General features: G+C 42.7%; 1 protein-coding gene and 1 long non-coding RNA gene across 12 annotated transcripts in view; one reads left to right on the top strand and one right to left on the bottom strand.

The window, feature by feature from the left end:
• Positions 1–17069, top strand: part of LOC118289014 — a 78499-nt gene extending 61430 nt beyond the window's left edge. For 4 of the 11 annotated variants that reach the window (XR_004785997.1, XR_004785990.1, XR_004785995.1 and 1 more), the window contains 2 exons: positions 1200–1384; positions 16629–17069. Coding sequence is in view for 2 of the 11 variants with exons in the window: in XM_047328212.1 (XP_047184168.1) it covers positions 1200–1384; positions 16629–16810 (367 nt within the window). In the remaining 9 variants the exon portion in view is untranslated. Of the gene's footprint in view, positions 1–1196; positions 1385–13219; positions 13465–14115; positions 14225–14564; positions 15410–16628 lie in introns of those variants that run through there. The other 7 variants (XR_004785988.1, XR_004785987.1, XR_004785986.1 and 4 more) reach the window with 7 other exon arrangements.
• LOC118289016 lies at positions 11577–13155 on the bottom strand. The gene is made up of 2 exons (XR_004786000.2): positions 13007–13155; positions 11577–12740 (listed from the first exon to the last, which is right to left on the bottom strand). It is a non-coding gene; the product is annotated as an uncharacterized LOC118289016 (long non-coding RNA).
• Positions 17070–17886: the final 817 nt, after the last annotated feature.

Genomic DNA, 17886 nt, shown 5'->3' on the forward strand with positions numbered 1-17886 from the left:
GACGCATAGAAGTGCCCATTTGCAACTCTATCTGTGTGGCTGCTCCATGTCAATGCGTGTGGGGCTAGGGCGACGGAGATATTATCGGGGTGACTGTGAGAACCGGCACTGGCATTTTCTCTGGGCCGACCTTTGTTTTGCGTGAGTGCGGGCCGATTGGCGGCACTGGGATGAGGTCACCTGGCAAAGCAGCAGGGGGTCCCGTATCTATTGTTCACCTGGAACAGTGGGATGAGAACTGGTGTGGGGTGACAGAAAGACTCTGTGGCTTAGTGAACACACATTAGACAGTAAACTTCATGGAGGTGTTTGATTCGGGGCTGCATGGGAAATAATTGATATTTTCCTCTTACGTAACGTTAATCCAACATGTGCAGACAGCTATTTGGACTTCAGGTTGTATTTGACATTCCTTTCCTATCTGCTCAAAAGAAAAACATGTTTGCTCGAGGGTGACTGCATAAGATATGCCAGCATTGATCAGCGAGGGTGACTCTGCTAATTGCATTCTTGTCCATAAGCAAATAGACTTAATCCTGGACAATGATAAGGTCATGGAGGCAAATCGTACCAGGAAAACACTATCTGCACGGGTAAATTAATGCTGCAGTGAATTATCAGTAAATTATGAGAGGTGACAATTTATAATCTGATATCCACTACTGATTGCTGATTAAAATATTTTATGTCCATGTTCCATATACCTGAAGGTTTTTGCTGCCCATACCCCAGAACACACGCTGACATGTTGGAGTCCATATTGTGAGTTTTCTTTAAAGGGGAATGTGGTGAGAGGATATTCATAGGTTTTCCAACCCGTGCAGCTCCCCTGTGGCAACAAAGCCACCTCCAAAAGCCCCAGCAGTGAATAAACCTCTAAGTTATAAACAGCCTTATATAACTTCACACCCACAAATATCATTGGAACGTTTTTTATTTTTTACCTTTAGGAAACCAGTAAGCCTCATTAATGCATTGATTGATGGCTAAACTGTTCTCCCAAGGATACTTTTACTAGACAGGGAGTACAATCACAGTGATTCTACCAATATAGAAAAATATAGGACACACAACACATGTACTGTATATTACTTTACTGTGTATTAAAGGTGAGGAGACTATTCATATAGTATCAATCCATCACCCAGCTGATTTCCTGTCATTGTTTCTCTGTTCTCTTGTCCCTTCACTGCCAGCAGACCATGGAGTGATGGACAACTAACCTGCAATTACTGTGATCAGACAACCCCAACAAACCGGCCTGTAATCACCACTATCGACCAAAGCGAGAAGGGGGGGGAGAGTCCTGAGTGGAACCTGGCCTGCCACCCACCCCCAGCAGTTTCCCCTCCACCCCTCCAAGACCAAAGGAGAATTGTGAAAGGTACTCTGCATCAGTACACAGGGGAGGTCTTCGGGGTCTTTGAGGGGCTTCCCTCTATTTTCCATAGTGTCAAATTATGTTAGGAGCTCACGCAAATTCCGCCCATGGCTGTTATGAGAGCGAGGCACAGGCTCTCTCAAACCACCTGTGATACTGAGCCCAAACTTAACCTTTTCACCTGAGGTCACATCCACTATACCACACCTAAACCGTGACAAAAGATCTCCCTGCGTAAAATGATTAAATAAAAAGAATCATGATATTTCTTTTGATACGTAAAAAAATATTTTATAGGTGTATAGTGCTTCATTTAACTCTAATCTGGTGTGAGATATCTTAGATAAGATAATTTTTGTGCATTCATATGCCCAATGTATTAAGCTTTCTCATTTTTGCTTTGGGGAGCAAACTGGATTTCTCAGTACATTTAAATTTATAAGAGTCAAGTAAATGGAATATACATATATGTACTTTTTCGGAAAGGGCAGTTTTATGGCAACAAAAACAGAATCTGTGGTCTCAACAGTCCAGGTTTGATGCAAACGCCTGTGGAACCTTTTATGCAACCTGGCGTCCAGGAGACTTATGAAAATATTTTACTTTCCACCCTTTTGAGCCGTTTAGCCCTTGCTAAAGGAAAAGTGCTAGCCCCCCCCCCCCCCAAAAAAAAAAAACTTACAGAAGGACGAAAAATCCACAGGGTCAAATGTCCTGAGTGGGCCATTTGCCAGGTCTGTTCCAAAAGCAGGATGCTCGCACACAGACTGGCTCCAGCCTCCCAATCCTGCAGAAACATATGAAAACAGAAACAAATCCCACCACGAGAGCTAGCACCAGTGGTCCATGAGAATATAAGAGGCTGTTTTAGTGCAGGAGCACCGTAGATCGCCCAAGAAGATTAGCCTCTGTGCTACGGGGCCTCGTGTAAATCTCCTTCTAATTGGCAAGGGAATTTGATTTGACTCATGCACTGTGAGAGGCCGGTGCTCATTATTGCTGCCCAGTTAATGCATAAACAGAGGTCTCAGCAGGTTCCCACTAAGTGGCACCAATGATCAGATAGCAAACTCTCAGCCTGAGAGGCTGCCTTTACAGAAAGTTAATTGTTCTTACCTTATTGAGCAGCTCTGATCACACTGCGGCATCATTTGCCGACCATTGCGCTGAGGTCGGTCTGCTTTTAGAAACTCATTCTATGCCAAATGAGTCACAACAATGGGAATGTTCTGTCACAGTTAATTCCCTTTAAAGGGAATGGGGGTCATTGCATTTGAGAGCAGGCAGTTTGTTTGTCATTAGTCATTAAACGTTTCCAATTCTTGACAGATGTGATAATAAAACATACAGTAAAAGGCTCAATCCATGCTCCACATGCATGTGGATACGCATGTTATCGGTGCAAAAATAATAGATCTTATGTGTCCATCCCTAAACTGTATAGTCTTTTCCCTCTTTCCTATTTCCCTCACCCTTCATTTGCACACCAGCTGTCGAGAAAATGTTTTAATTTTGAGGAAGTTATCAGATTAATATCACTGAAACCACAACTTTAATGTAAATACAAAAATCATATTGTCTTTTGTTTCTGCGTATAATTATAGCAACTTTGAAAACTAAATTATCTTAAAGTGGATGCGAAAAACATCCTGAGCAACTTCCTCCCGATCTTGGACTGAAAGAATGTTATCAGCAGGATGAGGTGGGAGTGCTTTTGTTCTTGTCTGTCCACCTGCGTTTCAGCAATACTGGTCCCTCTGTGCTGTCCGAGTGATAATAGGCGCTTTCGAGGAACAAGAGTTAAGATTGGTTACTAATTTGACGAAATTGAGGTCACGGAGTAGCATGGCACAGCGGGGCCCGGCCCTCTGGTTATTAGCGCTCATGCTGAGCATGGCCACAGGCAAAAGTAAGGGTCACAAGGGGGAACGTCAGCAGCCCCTGGAGACTGTAGCGGAGCCAACCACCCACCCGTGGACTCTGTGGGGTGGAGGGACAATAATCTAGGATCCATTTAAGTGTGACTGATGCCATTCTTTGTGGGTCTTATGACTGGAGATCTTGCCTGTGGCAGCCTGAGGATGGCTGGCTTATTACATGGGACGGGTACAGACGGACCCACAGCAGGCTGCTAACGATCCAGATCCTGGCCCTCAGACACTGACCTCACACTGGAATCTGCTTTGCTGCCAAATTAATTTTTCCATTTCACTAATGGGTGATCTCAGTATAAATAGACCAATAACATATTTAATATGACAGCTTGTCAGGATAGTGAAAGGAGGCCAAACTCGCATGCTCAATCAAATAACGACACACCCTGCTGTGAGCTAAAAGGTATTTGTTATGAGTTTATTTTGCGTCTGTATGTTGTTTTGTTAAGTCCAACTTGGAGTGTGCGTGCGTGTGTGCGTGTGTGTTTGATCTAGGTATTGGTCATGTTGTGGGGACAGTCTTTATGGGGACAAAGCACAGGTCTACATAAAGTAATTCACATTTCTTAGAGGTTGGGTAAGGTAGGATTAGAGTTACGGTTCAGCAAGTAGGTAAGTTAGAGTTAGTCAACAGGAAATACATGTAAGTCAATGTAATGTCCCCAGAAGTCATGGAGACCCAAGTGTGTGTGTGTGTGTGTGTGTGTGTGTGTGTGTGTGTGTGTGTGTGTGTGTGTGTGTGTGTGTGTTTAGCATTCCTGAATAAGTTATCTGGAATTAACCGTTTCTAAGTATCATGTGTAGAGCATTACAACTTGCAATTTATTCTATTACTGTAAACAAACAGGATTTGTTCAGGCTGCTGCCTGTGGTATGAACAGCTCTTGATTAAATCTCAAACTAACAGTGGGTGGTATATTCTACCTTTCATCACCAGCCAATATTCTGTGTTTGGCCCCAGATCTGGCCCAAGATGAGGGGTGACAGAAATCGGGATAAGGCTTGCTGACCACTAGACTCAGGCCAAGGTCCTGTAGAGTCCAAAGAAACCCGACCCTGGCTATATTTTAGTGAAAAAAACAAACATTGCAAAATAAATGCCTTTAATAACTGGTTAGAAATAAAGACAAATCAAACTGTAAGTGTCCAATTATTGGACTCGCAGGACTTCGACAATGACGTAGAATGAAATTCATTATGTCATTCAACACTAAATTGACCACTTATTATTTTGTAATGTCATTATTTTTTATGAGAATTTCTCCCAGCAGGATCACAACCCAGGGATCGGCCTAAGCAGGTATATGGTCACATCCTTGTAAGCCCTGATTAAAGGGGTTTCACTCTCCAAATCCTGTTTGAGTCAAGCTGTGTTAAGTTGCCCCAGATGATCATTTCAAGCCCAGAGGGAAGCCCGGGGTCTACTCCATCCCCAGACAGTCAGCAGAAGTGTCTCTTCAATGGTTAATGTCCCCCACACCTGCAGTGACCCTGCCTCGGCCATTTGCCCAGTTCCTGGTCATATTGACTGGTTGGCGAGTGGGAAGATCTGCTCCAGGCTATGGCTTTTTCTCAGGGTTGTGATCCCTTTAACCAAAGGTGCGGCACCCCATTGGTCCAAGGCTAGCTGGCTATAAATTATGAAGCACAGACACTAATGGATCCACTATGCATCACATGAAAGTCGACCCCAAGTAGTGTTTTCTCCCATGTTGGTAGAATGAGAGGATAACAAGGTATAACTATGACTGTGTAAGAGAGACCTCTGTTGAGATAGTTCTGATACGTGCAAGAGCAACTCTAGCAGTCTGATCACATCATTAGGAGTTGATCCCCGCTGACCCCAGACTCTGGGAGACTGAGCTGTAACCAAGGGAACTGATGCAATGATGAGAACCTGAGGGGGACCCAGTCTGAGCGCTGAAGCCACTGGTGTAGATAATGCTAATGAACAGTCATGCAGTGAAACAAAATGGCTTAATTGTACTGGATTCATCTCGTGCTGAGCAACAAAGGCAAGGGGGAGGTTACGCTTCCAAACGTAGATTATTGTAATCCTCCAGTAATTACCGAGCCACTGCTCTTCTCATGGGAGCAGTGGGGCACATGAGAGGAGTGGACTCTTTTTTCAGTAAAGCAGCCACTGATGACAAACTGCTGCAACCAAAACCTTCCCGAAAGGCTGCCCAAAACACGTTACATGTCCCTCGCACAATACATATTTGTATCGTGCACACAGACCCTGCCGGGGAGGCAGGCAACTGTGAAAGTCCATGTCAAGGGAGCTGAAAGAATTCCCTGCCTTATGAGACCTTGTTGTATTTCGGAAAGTTGAAGCTATCGTGTGTTTTTATAATAAACGCCACAATGGCCTTCACTTTAGGCCTTTTTAATGCCTTGAAAATGTTACGCATCTATTCTCCCTCTCAAGTCACAGAAAGCACACTTGGCCCGGGCCGGCCCTTTCGGGCTTTTGACAGGAAGCTCATGATTTTAAATGTACGACTCATGCATAATGAATGAGGCTGCACAGGATGTGAGGGCAGTGCATCCAGCGAGCACCTGGGCCAAACAAAGATGCCCTTTCTGCCATGGGATTTGTGCCCTGGTACCCGCTGTCACCAGCACCCGGCTCACACCCAGCTGCGAAGCATTCAGGCTCACCACACACATTCATCTCGTCAAAGTTGACTCCAAAAAGTGACACTGTCCACGCAGACATAAAGAGCTCTTTATGGTGTTATTAATGATACGCTGAAAGCTGAAGCAAATGTTTTGAGAACAAGTTTGTCACTGTGGCTCAGCGTCGCTTTGTTTTAATCCGTGCCCGCTCAGTCGGGGTGCTTTCCACTGCTATAATGGAGCGTTCTTGTGGGCACTGAATATGTCAGAGGAGGCACAGTCTTGCAGTATGTTTAGTGTCTGTTTGTCTCTATTTGATTAGTCAATCACCCAAAACAAGCTTATCTCAACAACTGCAGACTTGCAAGAACATGGGATAACTTGTGATTATTCTGGAAGGCTCCAGACCTTGACAAGACAAGGTGACAGGAGATCATCAAAATGAATCTTGGAGTTGACCCCTGCACATGACACAATCTTGTCTGGTCATGTTCTATAGACAGTGCCAATGAGACTGAAAGGAATAATTAGCATCGTCTGGGCTTTCGTTTGGCCTGTCAGATAACAGATGAGATGATAATTGATTAATATATGCATCGCACAAGAAAAAAACAAAACAAAGACGTCGTGGTAGATACAAACAACCCCACATAACAACAATTTATTTGTGAGCATTTGCCTGTGTGTGTGTGTGTGTGTGTGTGTGCGTGTGCGTGCGTGCACAGAGCCAGCCGACTTGGCATAGAATGACCCAGTCGCATTGTTGCAGTGTTTGCTGCCTCAAGCATGGCAAGATTTATGCCGATGGGGGTGTGTTGGAATCCAGGCTCCCTCATCCAGCCCAGCTGCATAGAGAACAAAACCAAAGGCCCAGCTGCAGATATTAGCATGGGCAAGCTCCCTCTCTCTCTCTCTCTCTCTCTCTCTCTCTCTTTCTCCCTCTCTCTCTCTCTCTCTCTCTCTCTCTCCCTCTCTCCCTCTCTCTCTCTCTCTCTCTCTCTCTCTCTCTCTCTCTCTCTCTCTCTCTCTCTCTCTCCCTCTCTCTCCCTCTCTCCCTCACTCCCAGTCTATGTGCCCCCATCCCACAACTCTGTCACATGCCCATAGGCTTTTTTGTGCCTGACTCTGTTGTTATGCAAATGACTCGGCCCACAAGAGAGAACAAAAAGGGGAGATGTTAAGAGTTGATTGCAGACAAAATTGAAAGAGGGAAAACCAATAGGAAACAAAGAGGGCATGAAATATAAAAGAATTCTTAATTAATTATTGAGTTCCGCTCAGAAAGTCAAGTCAGTGTTGCCAAACAAAGCACTAGCACAAAGCGCCCCCCCCCCCCCCACACACACACACACACACACTCTCACATATATAGCCCCACATGAAATGCAAACAACCGGTTCTTGTTGTTTGACTTACATGAGTACTGGCTGGGCCTATTTTAAATGTAAATAGTTTTAAATTCTTTTATTTCTCTGCTAACCTCTTGTCGGGCTGTCACCTACCTGGCTGTGCTCCGTGGACCTACAACAAAGATTACATGTGACACTGGCCATATGGCATCAGTTACCAGGGAAAATGTAAAGAGAACCCAAACAAAAAATGTATTACATTTGAGACAAAGTCCATTGCCATTAACAGACAGAATCTGTAACAGGAGCGGAGAAGTTTAGTATCAATTTAGCAAAACTGCCAAAGTAGTGCAAAATAAATGAAATGCACTCCTGCTATTATTATCATTCCCTTCTCTCCGGGGTGTTTTCGTCCAGCCTCAAAGGCCATGATTCCCCTGGTACCTTACATGGCAAGACCTGCCACAGACTTGGCACACGTGTGTGTCGGTGTGCATGTTTGAGGGTAACCAGCAAGGACTCCCTCAGGTCTGGAAGCTCTCACTGCAGTTTCCCCACTCTTTGTGGTCTAACACATAATGCCCGCTGCTTTGCTGGAGAGCTGGTACAAGGCGAAGATCTTGCTGAGTGAAGAATAACCTCAGTTCTCCTCGAAACCTTGTATTGCCTCTTCAGACCTTTTGGCAATCCTGTAGCAATATACTGTAGTGCGAGCAGCCAAACTGTGCACTGGTTCAGGCTTGACTCCTTCATTGCCACACGCACACACACACACACACACACACACACACACACACACACACACACACCCGAACACACAGAGTTACTGTTGTTTCCATTGCCCAAACACCCGCTGCTGGTTGGCAGGTTGGACAACTCACTTGTGCCACTGCCGCCTTGCTGTATTGCAACGATCAGACAGATGGCTGTATGAAAGGGGACTCCCTCTGTGTGGCCAGGAAAAAAAAAATACAAAATTTAAAACCTGGCAACTGACAACCACTGGATGCCGTGATGGTGAATTTTCTGTCTCCTGACCTCAATAATAGTAAATGTATGCAACGTGTCACATGAATGTGATGTATGAGCACCTCTGCCCAGACATGAGTAAAGATTTCCCATTGACTCTGTCTGACCTTTTCACCAGAGCGAGTGCATTTGAATGCATGTTCACAGTACAGCAGACATATTCCCACGTGTGCAATGCCAAATCGTATGTGGCACAGGCGCATAAACACACGCATGCACTAATGAAGTCATACACACACAGCACGTACAAAATGACATACATGCGATCCTGTCATGTATCAGTGACTAAAGTGTCTTGAAAGCGTACGCATTTTGTTTTCTTAAATTCAGTCTTTCTTTCTCTTTCTTTCTTTCTGTAATTTCAAACAATAATTAACCCCTTTGACATATATTCCGAAAGTCTTTTTTTGCAAGACCCCGAAGCCTTCGTGTACAGTAGTCAGGCATTTAAACTGAAGCAACACAATTGAATTAAGCAATTAGCTGTGTCACTCAGTGACTGTTTATTGACCTTAGATAGGCCACAGGGATAGGGGGCGATCCATGGTTTAAAAGCATACCTTGACTAAATTCAATCCATTTCCTAATTCGGAGGTATTTATCTATTGGCGTCAGCCGGGGACACTTAAGTCTTGTGGGGCAACGTTTGTCAAAATAAATTTTCCCATGCATGGCTAGTGGAGAGTGACACGTGTGTATTTAATAAGCCCTGATTTGTTTACCAGCTGAGCACTTAAGACCATAGGCTTCCTGAGCAATGACAGCTTGGACAACAGTCAAATGCATGTTGGGATGCAATGTTAGTCTCCATGTGTACACTGGAGTAATGAGACAGTCCCCAACATTCATTATATTCTGTGCAGGTTTTGGGGCGTCAGGGCGAATGCGAGTCCCGCGGTGCCTCGGTACTCAATTACTGTATGTATACATGAAGCTGACGCAAGACATAGGATATTTGGTGCAGTGCCAGACTTATGATGTTAGTTTCATATTCACAGTCCCTTGCCCTCGCCTTGTGTTGCTCCAGTGAGACATTCCTGACTTTGGACTTTGTTCTCACTCTGCAGCCGTTCTTTAGACTCTCAGGCCACAGCAGAGATCTCGCCAGATCCCGAAGCCCATTGGTTCGCGAGAGCATAAGTCATCGGCTGACAGCTTCTCTGTCAAACCAATGGATATTGCTTGTTGCTTTTATGGTAGTTCACGGAGGATGTCAGAGTTAGCCCATGTGAGAATACAGAAGGAAAAATTCACAGCGAGCGAGTGAGTGGGCACATTGATGACTAAAAACAAAAACGCTGCTTTTCCGCAGTGGATTTATCCAGACCCAATTTTTTCCAGAGCTGATATCTGAAAACAGCAATACAGTAAATCAAGATTAGATTTTAAACATGAAAAGTAAACCCCATAAACGAAAATGAATTCTGACCACATGGGTCATTTTACACTAGTGTATACATTATTGCATTTTTCAACTAAATAGCACTAAAAATATATAATGATTCATTTGATTGCCCATGAACTGCCGTTTTTTTTAACATCTAAATTGTTTTTTATCATCCACATTTTGTGGTCCGAAATGTAATTCCAGTGTTGGCAAATACACGTCTCTCCACAAAGCCCAGTTTAAGACGAAGAATACTCGGCAACATATGGAGAGCTGACCATTAAACTGCCCTTTCACTCAGGAGGACAGACAAACAGGAGGAGATTTACTGCCCCAATCAAAGCCCTGCCGGCTGCTGGAAATCGACCGTGAATGACGTCATCAACCTGTCTTCACACTGATGGTTTGATTTATCAAGTATGCCGGATGCTTGGGCGAGGAAAGAGAAGCGCTTTTCACAGTACTGCACAAAATGGGCTGTGTGAAAAAAATCCTGACCCACCTTTTGTTTTTGTCCTGTCTTACATCAGGCATGGCGATTCTCAGCCGACTATCTACAAGCACACAATCTCGTCTTAGTAAGACCTGCTCAGGCCTTGGAAAGCACTGTTGGTGCAGAGGTGAATGGAATTATTAGAACCTCATTTATTTGCTCTAAATAAACGTGAGCTGCAGCCAAAGACATTTCCAATTAGAAAAGAAAGGATCCTGGAACTAGATGAAATTTGATCAGTTTTTGCTTACAATTTTAAGGTGTTTTAGTATTTTTTTTTCCATGTCTGAAGTCAAGCAAGTAGGACTGTATTTTCCCTGTATGTGATGATGATGGTGTTCAACCGATGTCTGTGCAACATCAAACGCAGACCCGCCGAACACGTCTGTCCCCTCTGAGCATAAATGAAGTCCAGTACACTCTGTCTTCAAATCCCTGGGTGGAAGAAGACTAATTTGGTTACTTGCTATAGGATGATGGATGGATTGTGGATAGTTTGCAAAAACAGTCATGCTTTTGGTTTCAATAAACAACTTAGACCCTGGAGGATATTCCAGAGAAATTCTTGAGAAGCCTTAGATGAGGCCCGTGCATGTTTCCCCTTTTGCTTAATGCTTTCACGTAAACCTTCCTGGAATTAAGGGTTTTCGAATAAAATTTCAAAACTATCAGTGTACAATTAAAGGTTTGCTGAGTCTTATATTCCACATAGAAAAGGGTAAACTCTTGCAAGACAGAGAATGCGTTCAAATTTAAGAGGTGTTTATGCAAATATTTGAAGCAACTCTCAGAGATGTCTGAACATGTTCTGAGGTGCTAATGAATGGAATGTAAATTAATTATGTTTTTATGGGACTGTTGTGTTGGACTCAGAGCAAACCAAATTCAGGCCAAGTTTTCCTGGCAGGAATGTTTTATTGGTATTCATTGATAATTAAAAAAACTGACTTATGCATAGGCTTACTTTTTAGAGAGAAGCAATGACTGAGTGTCAATAAAAGGAAATTAATTAAATGTTAGGCAAGTTAGAGTGGCGCCATGGAAAAAGTACACAAATTTGACACATGCCAAATCCTAGATGAATCAGGTCAGGGTGATCTGTCATATTTCGCCTCATTTTGACAGGACATACACAGTTTCAGCGAGGCGACTGAGCAATTGAGATGAATCAGGCCAAGCTCACAAAGTCAGATGCAAAAATATTTTTTTGCTTTGTTTGTGTTTTTAAATCTGTGCATTGCCTAAAAGGTTGACTTAAACTTTTTGTAAACCTGTTAGAGCTCATGTTTGGATTCCTGCTTTTATAAGAGGGAGCCTTGGTGGTAAAACAAAAACTCACACACAAAAATGCAATAAATGACAAATTGCTGATTGAAATGTATTTTTTTTTTTTAATTTAAGTTTTATTAAATGCATCATATGTTGTTGTACAATGAACAAATCACAACAGGCAGGTGCAGTAACTGCGGAACTGTAATATTATCAGTAGCAGTGTATAAGGAATAATATTTTTCTACATTGGGCATCAAACATTTGAAATCAAGTATAGACAAATATAATTTTGAGATCAAAACAGTGACAATTTCTGTCAGCGCTATCATAAAGTGATTGTAATTGCAATAAAAAAAAATTGCATAATGCATGATATTGTTATATTTTGAAATAGTCCCAGTGCAAAAACAGAGAGGCGAGAGAAGTCGGAGCTAGAAGTTCTGATTGGGGCCTCAACAATGATTGTGGTCTGAATGGTTTCACAAAGCCCAGAGCCCGTTTGTATAAACCAAACTAATCCGAGCGTGGAGGCGGGACAGTGAAATTGCAGGCCTCCTGAAAGATGATCCGGCGACAGAGCCATGGTACAAGGGCTGAGGTTTACATAGGATAAATAAAAATAATGAAGAACAAAATAACAGAGCTGGTTGCCAAGTAACGATGCATTTATCTTGCGCAGAAGGGACTGGTTTTTGTTAATGTGCACTTATCTGTGAGTACTGGTCACCATTTCCATTTTAAAAACATAAAGAATATCCCCCAAATATATATATATATATATATATATATATATATATATATATATATAAAATAAATATTTATTTTATGTCAAGAAAGGGAAAAATAACCAATCATTTGATGTTTTGAGAGAGAAAATATCACTGTAGGGGGGGAAAAGATGAATGTGACTGCATACCAGTGTTGACAAATTAATCAAAGGCTGAAGGAAATGAAACTTTCTTCATCACCTTCATCACTGGGGTGACTTCACTCTCTGTCCATTAGTCAATTAGACCTGACAACCTTGTCCTGCACGTCTGCACCAGCAGTGTGGTAATCAGCAGTGTCTGTGCAGAGCGCAGTGTGGATTTCAACCCAGCGCTGCTGAGGACTTCCATGGCTCACATGTGGCGCAGATCCCCTCTGCCAGGCCTGTCAGTTCCTGTTCCAGGCCACTGCTGCCTAAATGGATCCTGATTGGCTATTTGGACAGGGAAGTGTGCAAAAGGTTGACATTTGGGAGGTTGAATCACCGTCGCTCCCCTGTTTCACACTGTAGAGAGAAACATTGGGGGAGGGGGGGGGGGAAATGCAATCCATGTAAGCTACATGAAATCCAATATGACTGAGGTGATGTTTTTCATCATGTTTAATCAGTATTCAAAAATAAGACTATTAATCTTTATTCCTATCGTGGATTATTATGACATTTTGATATGATCTATGCTACCGAAGGCCTGGCAATTGGGCTGTTTTGTCCGAATGTTTTTACTGTTAAGTCTGGTGCGTGATGGATGAGTTTTGACATAAGAACTTCACCTCAATCTACCCAGAGTTTGGTCTACCTGGCGTCCTATACCTCCTGACATCCGCCAGCAATCCAACCCGAAAAAAAGTTTCTCCAGAAGCAATCTGAAAAAAAGATAACGGTAGTTGTATAATAGCAATTAGTAATGACAGGGCAAGATGTATGACTCTGAAGTATCATGGTGAGCTTGTTGTTGGCTGTTGGCACTGCAGGATCACAGGATCACAGGATCACAGGATCACAGGATCACTGGTTGCAGGTTCGAGTGAACACGTTTGGCTGTGATTGTAAAGTCGGTGAGTTTTTACCAGGGAAGAAGCTGCACTAATTGGTGTAGAGTCCGAGTGAGGAAAACTCCTGCCAGTATTTTCTCAAGGGTTTCCTCCAGGTTAACCAGCTTCTGTGCACGGTCTCCCAACCCACAGGGTCAACTGGGCCGTGACCAAGTTGCCCTTGGAGGCTTGCAGAGGTCTGGTCCCCAATTAGAATAAATGATCTACTTTTCTTTTGTTAAAAAGTCTTGTTTATAAAAGTCCAGAATAAACACACAGACAATCTTAAGGTAGATCGAAACTACGATCAATAAAATTAAAGTTCCTCCATTTCCATTTTCAAAAGTCGTACGAGGCTTATACTATTTTGAACTTCTTAGTGGTTGGAGAACAAACGGAGATATTAAAAAGTAGCATGCTTACATATGCAAGGTCAAGGGAGAGACACAGCAGCAACAGGACAATGAAACAGTATTTACTTGCCAAATAACTGATATAGGGAGGCCCATAATCTGCTTAATGTTTCTATCACTTTGTATCTGTTCCACCAAGACCGCTAGATCAGAATTTGCATATGATCCTATGATCGACTGAAAGGTGCACTGACTTGATCAGTTCATTTTTAAACAGTAACATTAGTCAAGCTGTTGTTTTTTTTTCCTCCAGTACTTTTCAATGCAAGGCTTAAATACTGTAGTGTGATTTGTGGGTCCACTTTCACACTAATCAGGGAGCATATTCATTAAATTTGTGTATTTACAGTAGGGAAACCAAAAGGCTGCCCTGTGTTGATTAGCCACTCACAACATTGCTTTTTAATGAAGCATCCATCCCTCTTGTTTCTTCAGGCTACTACTTATTTAATCCCTTCATTGTAATGAAACTCAGATGCCTCGTGTTTACGCCAGGAGGAAAGCTCGGCAAACCTATTTCTGATTTAATTTGAAAGAGCTTCAGGTAAAGTAAACTATATATTTTCACACTGTTGTTCCACTGGAATCATTAGGACTTCTCTTTTTCCTGTAATCATGCTGAAAAAATATGTTTGCAATTATGTTGTGTCCTTTCAGTCAATGCCGTTCTGTTTGCCACATCGCTGCTAGGAGTGATGACAATGAAATCAGATTGTAATTAGGAGCAGTCTGACAATTAAATAAGCGTCGTCTTGTGCACAAGAAAAACGAAACACTGTAGATTTATACTATTTTTCAAATGCAAATCGAGGAGATGAGTGTGACATGTATGCATGTTATGATATAGCTGTGAGAGGTTGTGATTTCTTGCCCTTTGTGAATAGATTCAAGGGACTTCACTGACTTCCTGCCACCAACACTGGTCGGGTTACACCGAGGGGCGTATGAAGATTGTTATCATCCGGTGATCCGTCAGAGTAAATAGGACATCTTCTATACACAGGAAATGCATGCATTCCACATGAACTGAATGGTCAAAAAGTCCAGGACAGCTGAGGATAAGTGGCTCATTCTGTGAATGGAGAAATGAGGGAAAGTGAACAAGTATTGTTTGGCCTGCAATCTGTCTTAGAGAGAGAGAGACAATGCCTCTTTGATTGTAGTCTCCGTGGCCCCCGAGATTCAAGTTCAATGCCAAGGAATCAATAGTCTGTGGCACGGGGGGCCCCAGTTGTCAGAGGTCAAATGAGTGGGAGGGTGCGTTGGGTGTGATGGGGGGAAATGGGAAGTAGATGTGTTTTAACAGAGAGATTCCCTGTAAGGAACATGACAAAGCAGCAGATCACTGAGTTTCATCTGACATTTGACCCCCACATATGATTATTAACGCAATCGCTCACAATTCTGCTAAAACGAGTATAGGAGCTTAACACCATGGCATTTCCACTTGTATTGCAGCATTCCCTTACTGAGAGTATTTCAAATGACAAAGTAGCATCTTTACTTTTTTTTTTTTAAAAGTACCTCAAAGTTTCACTGGCATTGTTTCAACTTGTTTCTGTTTTGTGTTACACCTTCCTTCATCCCAGTTTTTTGCTAATGTGCACATACAGTAGCTGATGTCTGCTTGGTGAGGTGTCCTCTATCAATCCTCACTGTTACAGTGTTTGTCGAATCAAGAAGTCAGAATGATAAAGAGACAAAAGTCTCCTTTGTGCCCCAACTGGTAGTAAGTACCTTCAAAAAAGTCTCACCTCATTCAATATGGGAAGTAACAGAAAATCATAACTATGTTTGCGTGGTCTGGTTGGTTGTAATTACACCCCATGATTATGCAGAACTCTGCTCCAGACACTATAGGGTCTGTAAAACAGCCTTATAATGAATCCCTGGTGTCTGTCTGGAGGTTGCATTGTCTGAGTATCAGCTGAGACAGCAGCCTAATACTGTCTGTGACTGAGAGTGTTGGCCTCCTGCCCACTGTGCTACTGTCTGGAGGACGAATATCAGAAAGGAAAAAGCTGAGCGTTAGACTCCTGTGTCTATGTGCATATGTCTGTGTTTGCATGGATTTGTGTGATCCTCAATTTTCCTGAACATATTGTGTTTCAAACAGTAAAATTATATATTTCCTTTTCGTTTTTCATGTAGATTGTTTAAATTGACATGCCATGCAGTTGTGTTTGTTAAAAGTAGTCCAGTCAGTGCAATGACAGCGAGAGAGATCTCCATGCTCCTCTTTGAGAGTATCTACAGTAGTACATGTACAGTATTCAAACAAATTATTGAATTTAACAAAATGATATATCCTTAACATGGAAGGTGCTTTCCCTGATAATCCAAGTTGACAGGTGAGGGATCTAATTGCACCCACTTACTAACATGTACAGAAGGCGTTATACGGAAGGGTGTGTACGTTCACATCACAAGTTTAATTATAGTGTCTAGGTAATAGTATCTCTACTGAGTCACACGCAGTGTAAATGCAACAACCTACACGGAAATTTTTCCAACGCGACGTGTGATGTGCGACGGGGAGGATTTGCGGTAGGAAACTGTCTGTGGATTAAATGTTTGTACAAACACGGGGGTCAATTTTATTTTTCCCCTTCAACATGAGCCCAAATGAGACTGTTGCCACAAAGGAAGCCGCAGTATATCCTCAGCACACCCACCTTGTAAACGCCGGGTCCGCCTATATGTCTAAGCCGAGGCAACGGCGGGGTGAAAGGCCGATTCTGTTGACATTACAGTGCAAAGACATAAACCTGCAGACACGATTGCCTGAGTCACGAGACACCCGGAGCATGGCCAACCAATCAACTGGGAACTGCAAATATTTGACTCACCGATCCCTGTGTCAATTTTCCTATGATAACTTTACAGTATGTCAATGTACAATGCACATGTTTGTTGCTGACACATTTCTTTTGTCTGCGTTTCAACAGCTGTTTGGAGTCACGCGTTCTCCCCTTCCTCTACGGCGAGTGAACTCCCAGTTCATTCTATTGTCAGATCAGCCAGTGCTTTGGCCCCCAAACCACACGTGGATAAACTTTGCGGCACTTGTGGAGGAATGCTTCATTGCACTGTCACCCGATCGAGGAAATGTAAAACACATGAAACATGAAAAGGCTGTAATTATTGTCTGAGAGCTGCGGTGAGGTCGAGGGTGGTATACTTTGCGCTGGCGGTGAAGCGTATTTCATTTACTGTGGGATACAGTACCAAACCATGGGGTTCACTCGCTCCGTGTTTCCCAGCTACAGTACAGTATATGTTCACGTGAGCAAATGCAATGTTCCTCGTGGAAACAGATATAGCTTCTTATTCAAGATCGTTTTTTTATGTGCTTGACATACTGTAATGGGAATAAAACCTTATAGTTATTTGTTCTTGTATTTTGATATACATCACACTTGTATGTAATAGACAACCTAACAGTTTTTTAATATTATAATACTTATAAGCATCATATTGTAAATTATTGTCTTTAAGTGGCTCACCCAAGTAGATTAATGGCTTCGTCCTCGCGTTGACGTGTTAATAACACCAGAAGGAAAACACAGCTTGTGTTAGCGCCGAATGTGGAGAAAGCTTTGAGTGATGCTCAGCAGTAAAGTCCAATTTATCAATTTCTTAGTCGACATTTACTCCTCCTGAGTGTCATTATGTGTGATTTTTTTTTTCCCCCTGTGAGGGACTTGAGGGATTTAAAGTGAAAGATCTGTGAATGAAACCATTCAGCACCATTCAAACAATGATAACATAACTGGAACTAAGATTGGCATCATAAACATTCTAATAAACATTTTATGCTACAAATGAATGAATAGTCAAAGAAAAAGAGAAAAACTAAAAAAAAATGAAGAACACATTATTTTGCATGGTTCCACATCTGAGCATGACTCCAGTGTGCCTCTGCAGCATGAACTGTACAGTGTGAGTGGAGCAGAGTCCTTTGACCGAGTCACTCAAGGGAAATCGGCATGTGCCTCCGTACGGTTTCTTTATCTGACTCACCCTGGCCAGGAATGCGAGAGCTATTTCATCAAAAGCCCCGCAGTTCATGTGGAGGAGCTCTGTTAATCAGAATCTGTGCACCAAAGGTAGCTTGATGGAGCCCTCCTCAGGTATCCAGTAGGACACATTCGTTCCATTCATTCAACAACATTAATTATACCACATAAAGGGGTTTGCTTTCTG

Source organism: Scophthalmus maximus, chromosome 17, assembly GCF_022379125.1.
Source record: "Scophthalmus maximus strain ysfricsl-2021 chromosome 17, ASM2237912v1, whole genome shotgun sequence".
Taxonomy (NCBI): Eukaryota; Metazoa; Chordata; class Actinopteri; order Pleuronectiformes; family Scophthalmidae; genus Scophthalmus; species Scophthalmus maximus.